Source organism: Hevea brasiliensis, chromosome 9, assembly GCF_030052815.1.
Source record: "Hevea brasiliensis isolate MT/VB/25A 57/8 chromosome 9, ASM3005281v1, whole genome shotgun sequence".
NCBI classification, from domain to species: Eukaryota; Viridiplantae; Streptophyta; class Magnoliopsida; order Malpighiales; family Euphorbiaceae; genus Hevea; species Hevea brasiliensis.
In genome coordinates this window covers 95,969,470-95,972,983 of record NC_079501.1, presented here as the reverse complement: position 1 = coordinate 95,972,983, position 3,514 = coordinate 95,969,470, and the positions used below count along the sequence as shown (strand labels likewise).

General features: G+C 31.0%; 1 protein-coding gene across 1 annotated transcript; it reads right to left on the bottom strand.

Annotated features, from left to right (window-relative positions):
- Nucleotides 1-1,286: 1,286 nt before the first annotated feature.
- On the bottom strand, nucleotides 1,287-2,713 carry LOC110647958 (NAC domain-containing protein 1). Its single transcript, XM_021802014.2, has 3 exons — nucleotides 2,437-2,713; nucleotides 2,076-2,356; nucleotides 1,287-1,993 (listed from the first exon to the last, which is right to left on the bottom strand). The coding sequence occupies exons 1-3, from the start codon at nucleotides 2,600-2,602 to the stop codon at nucleotides 1,607-1,609; spliced, it is 834 nt and encodes a 277-aa protein (XP_021657706.2). The 5' UTR covers nucleotides 2,603-2,713; the 3' UTR covers nucleotides 1,287-1,606.
- Between the last annotated feature and the right edge of the window lie 801 nt (nucleotides 2,714-3,514).

Here is a 3,514-nt window from a genome sequence, read left to right as displayed (position 1 = left end):
TGATTATAAATTCTGAAGAACAAAAAAATTGCAATGTACTGATAGAAAAGGCCTAAATGAAATAGTTTCTTATAATAAGCATGGCAATGGTAAAGAGGAAGTTGTTTGAGAAACAGGTTAGTGGTGAAGTTTATCAAGCAGAGAATCAGATATTTTCTGTCACAATCTTTGTATGCTTTAGGATAATTGAGATAAAATTAATTGCTTCGCCTCTTTTTGACCCTTTACCTAATCTATTCTGATGTTAAAGTATACCAGCTGAAACTGCTAAAATTGCAGGACCAAAGTTGATAAATTTATTCCACATGACTCATTCATTCAAAGAAGCAACAGATAAAACTTCTTCAAACGGAATTCCATCTTCCTGATGCAGATGTGAAAGTGGAATTGGAATCTTCATGGTCTTGCATCTGATAAGCCATTAGGATTTGTCGTTTTGAATATGGATAGCTATCAAAGCCAATGACAATTTAGTCCATGCATCTACTAGTTTCAAATCTGCTTTTTGAAAAAGCATTCATTTAAATAACATTAAAAAAAGTAGTTAAAAGAAGTTTAAATGTTTTAATGTTTTCATGATTAAAAACAATCCCAAGGGTACAAATAATTGTGCAAGAGCCGTACAGGATCTGCTTAGTATTTTATACTATTCAATTATTTCAAGAAATACAATCATACAAATAACTAAAAAAAAAAAAAACTCCCCAGAAGAGATAAGAATGGCAACTGTAGAGTCAAGGAAAAATTATATAATGAAATATATATATATATATATATATATATATATATATAATCATTTAATTATGATAAATCTTACATATATTTTATTATAATTAATAATTATAATAAAATTATTATATGTGTATCGATTTCACTAAATAAAAATTTATGAACTAAGATCGGGATAAAAACTTTCACTCTGAAAAACATGGGTGAGAACTTTTCCTTTTAATATTTTTAAATTTTCATTTAATTTAGTATTATATAATATAAATTTATTTATTAAAAAATAAATTAAAAATATAAAATTTAAATATAATTTTAATAATATATTTATTTTCTTTTAAATTATAATATTTAAATAAATAAATAACTTTTAATAAAAAATATTAATATATTATTGTACGGCACTCTACATATTACTAAGATTAGTACAGAGTCGAGAAGAATTAATTAAGTGCAGGGCAGAGCTAATCAAGTTTGGAAACAATTGCTATCCTTAAAATAGGTATTGCTTTTTCTCCAACCACAAGAGTTTCATATTCATATTCTGCTAGAATTAGGAATGAACCAAGAAAAAAACTACATTAAGTTAACAGAATACAGCCCATAGTATTGACAGATTCCACCTTGTTTCCATGACTTGGATTAAGAGAATTAGTACAAAGAATCTCCATCTAATTGAAAGCAACAGGACACAGCTTCAACAGTGAATGTGATAATCATCTCCATCATTCAAGCTTGACTACTGATTCATTAATAGATGGTATCACATGTTATTCACAATTGACTATTGTGTAAGATGTGTACTCTGCATAAACAATTTTTACATCTTACTAGAGATGTATTTTTTGTCCCTTGTCAAGCTAGTCAGATTCCAGGCAAATCACTGAAATTCATAGACCATTGGATCCACAAACAATGGTTGGTTTAGGATGCTGCCCTGATTCACCTGGAGCTTCCCTGAATCTGTATACTGGTTACCCATTTCTCCTAGCTGAAAATTTTCAACATGATCAGTCTCAGCATTGCTCATGATGTTCTGGAAATCAAAACTGGGATTGTATGTGTTGTCATTTAGAAGCTGGGAAATTGATCCCATATACTCAAATTCCAGTAGATTAGTAAGGGAACATGTCTTTGAAAATTTCAATATTTGTTGCTCATTAGCAGAAGGTTTGTCCAATTGGGTATTTGCAATTTCTATCTTCTCCTCCAAATTTCTTGCTATGTGCCTCTTCTTATAAATCCTACACAGGACCCAATCATCCAACTGGAACACAAAAAACACGAAAAAATCAATCATGGTTAAAAGAAAATAGTAACTAATAATTCAGAATTCAATGGTGGCTTACTCTCATGGATCTATTTTGCTTATTGGCTTGCTTTCTTGAATCATTTAAGCGATATTCATGCATAATCCAGTCAGTCTTGATACCCTTTGGTGGCCTACCATTGTAGAACACAAGAGCTTTCTTGACACCAACACATTTAGAACCACTGTAGATGGCCTTATCTGTGCCAGTGGCCTTCCAATACCCAGACACAGTTGCTCTGTTAGGCCTCACTCCATTTGGGTACTTCCTGTCTCGAGGGCTAAAGAAGTACCATTCATTTTCTCCAAATTCTGCTTTCTCTGCAGTAACAAGGGCCAAGAAATTAATAAACTAATGGAATAATAGAAAGAAAATTTCTTGAAAAACTGAGTAAGCTAACCAGGTAATTGCCAAGGATCAAACTTGTAAATATCAACTTCTGCGATTATTGAAACAGGGACTGGCTTATAAGTGGCTTGGTTGAGAAGGTAATACATGATCAATTCCTCATCAGTTGGGTGGAATCTAAAACCAGGAGGAAGATCAGAACTGGTTTTACTTTGCATTTTTCTAGTGCTGCAAACAATCCAAGAAAATGAACAAGATCAAGAAAATATAAAAATATGGGATTCAAGGCTAAGGAGAGGATGAGACTGTTTGAAATGTTCGCAAGGAGAGCACTTAGCCTTTTATCTGTAAGGGTTTTTTGTCGTGTAGTGAGCTGCATGGTTTTGATTGGCTATTCTCTTGACTTCCATTATTGAGATTTTCTCAGTTAAATTAAACACTGGACCTTTCTTTAAAAAAAAAAAAAGAAATATTTTACCCCTCATATCAACGAATCCCTACTTGTTCACACTCGACCATCTGGCTTCCCAGAGAATAACGCTTTCCTTCCTCAGATCATGTCATCCACCTCATGGCACGTTGCGCAACTGTATTGGTGGAAAAGAGAGTACAGCAAGATTTTCTCAGCTTGGAGAGTAAAACAAGAAATCCTTAACCTCGGATCGGACAGAAACGTAAGACGTTGTTGGGCCAAGTCAGCAACAAGTAGCCATCAAACGCACTTGAAAATGCCACGTGTCCCCTTTCCAAAAGAAGCACCCGTTAGACTGCGCCATCGAAGAAGTCTAAGATAAGCTTTGCTAGTCAAACAATGGAGCGTAGCTATCATAAATAGGTTTAATATTTTTAATAATTCTTAAATTTGCGATGAATTTAAATTTATAAATTTTAGCACCATTTATCATCAAAAATAATTTATACGTAAAAAAATTTACCAAAACCACTTTTTTTAAATATTTTTTATTAATACATATATTTATAATTATAATATTAAATTAATAATATATATTTATATTTTATATTTTTTTTATATTTTAATAAAATTATTAAAATTTAAAAAATAACTTTAATTTTTTTAAAAAAATATTTTTCTTAAAAATAGTTTATATTTTATTTTGAGTAATAAAATA